The sequence below is a fragment of the Eulemur rufifrons genome, chromosome 7 (genome assembly GCF_041146395.1).
Source record: "Eulemur rufifrons isolate Redbay chromosome 7, OSU_ERuf_1, whole genome shotgun sequence".
Taxonomy (NCBI): Eukaryota; Metazoa; Chordata; class Mammalia; order Primates; family Lemuridae; genus Eulemur; species Eulemur rufifrons.
Window position 1 is genome coordinate 52,158,095 of NC_090989.1, and position 1,790 is coordinate 52,159,884.

At 39.6% G+C, this 1,790-nt stretch overlaps 1 protein-coding gene across 1 annotated transcript; it reads left to right on the forward strand.

Annotated features, from left to right (window-relative positions):
- Window positions 1–335: 335 nt before the first annotated feature.
- Window positions 336–1,301, forward strand: CCDC54 (coiled-coil domain containing 54). The gene has a single exon (XM_069472575.1). It carries the CDS (start codon window positions 336–338, stop codon window positions 1,299–1,301), a length of 966 nt encoding a protein of 321 aa, XP_069328676.1.
- The last annotated feature ends 489 nt before the right edge of the window (window positions 1,302–1,790 follow it).

Genomic DNA, 1,790 nt, shown 5'->3' on the forward strand with positions numbered 1-1,790 from the left:
CCTTTTGACTAAAACTCTGGAGACCCGCTGCCCTACGGGTACATGTGTTCTAAGCCAGTAGTCATTGTGACATCAGCATCAGGCCAATGACTGCCTTCAGGATTTCATGCAGTTGACCATTGTTGCAGGGGTCTCTAGTTGGGCTACCCTGGAGGAAGCTAACCACCTAAGAGTGCCTACTGTTGCTGCTGATGTTCTTCATAGGGCATGCTATGATGTTATCAGGAAAGACATCCAGCAAATAGTAAGAGAAAGACCATTTCATCTTGACATTATTTCTTCCTGTGATTCTAGTTATGCTTTCCAACACCTTGCCTCTTGTTTCACCATAAAAGATGTACAAACTTCACAGCAAAAGGGTAAAAGCTGCTGCTGGGCAGATGTGGACTTCAAATCTCTTCAAGATCAGACAATCTCTTAAAAATGTTTACCATAAATGTAAGATTTGGCACCCTTATCCATCCTATGACTGTGATCAAGATGACATTAGTTCCGATGAAGAAATGAATCTTACAATAATGCTTCAAGATGTTAGAACCACCCAAATTAAACTCCTCAGCCGAATGACTGATGTTGTGGGTGCAATATCAAAAATCCAGGGAAAAATTGACCGTTATCAGAAGCAGATGGAAGTACTGGAAACCAGAATGGATGTTAAGGAAGACAAACAATCCACAGCAACTAAAGATATCCTCTCCATGAAAGAAGACATTGAGGCTTTAACTAAGAAGGTAACAGAACTGGAACACTGGAATTCTTGCTCCAGCATACATTGTTTAGAAGTTCTTGACAGAGAAAAGGGTAAAGAAATCATAGAATTGCTTCACAAACTCATACAACCAGAAACTCTAAAGAACACATCAGCCTCCACAGACTCTGAAATCTCTTCAGCAGGACCAGAGAAAGTGCCTAGTTATCCAAAGCCCACTGAGCATCTTGAGGAAAAAACAATTTCTCCCAAAAGTAAAACTGTAGAGAAAAATAACCATCAAAATGTATCAAGAAGGTTTAAAAAGGCAAAGTCAAATATTTACATTTACCCAGACTTTGGTACATGGATCAAGCTAACTTTTGTTCATGGAGGGAAGTGGACCTTTTTCCTCAGTGCTACCAAGTTAGAAGAATTCATCCAGTGGCTTCTTTCAAGACCCCCCATTCTTCCTGAGGAGCCACAGTCCATAACCCAGAGACCTTGCCCATTTGCTAGACCTATTGTAAGCTTGACCACAATCTGTCTCTCTGTTTTCAACTATATTTACTGCCTTTTTGGTTTCTCAAAAGAAGAAATAACTCGACTCTAGAGTTATTTTCTGCTTTGCTGGTATAAAATAAATGTAACCTGGTTGCTCCAAGCATTCACACATCTTTGTGGTGGCTGTGAACTCCCTGGTAGTTTTGCTAACCGTGGGCCCACTAGCTGCAAAGTTTCTATGCATCTACATTAAACGAAGGCATGTGATCTCATTGGAGAATTGTGATCCATTTTCTGTCAACATTCTTGTCTTCTCAAAGGCAATTCATGAGGACTCATCTTGTGTCCATTTTCACAGACAATTTAAAGCAAAGAATGAAGGGGTCAAGGGAAATGTGAAACACATTTGGCAGCCCCCAGGTCAGTTTTCTAGACACTTTTATCCTAGTGGTCTTTGTAGACAAGATTTGTGATACCAGAAACATACTCTACTGACAAAATTTTAAACAACAGAGAATGAAAAAGATACCCACTGTAAAAGCTACTAAAGTTAGCCTTATAAAAATGAAAAGGATTAAAAGAACAAGTTATTGTAAAG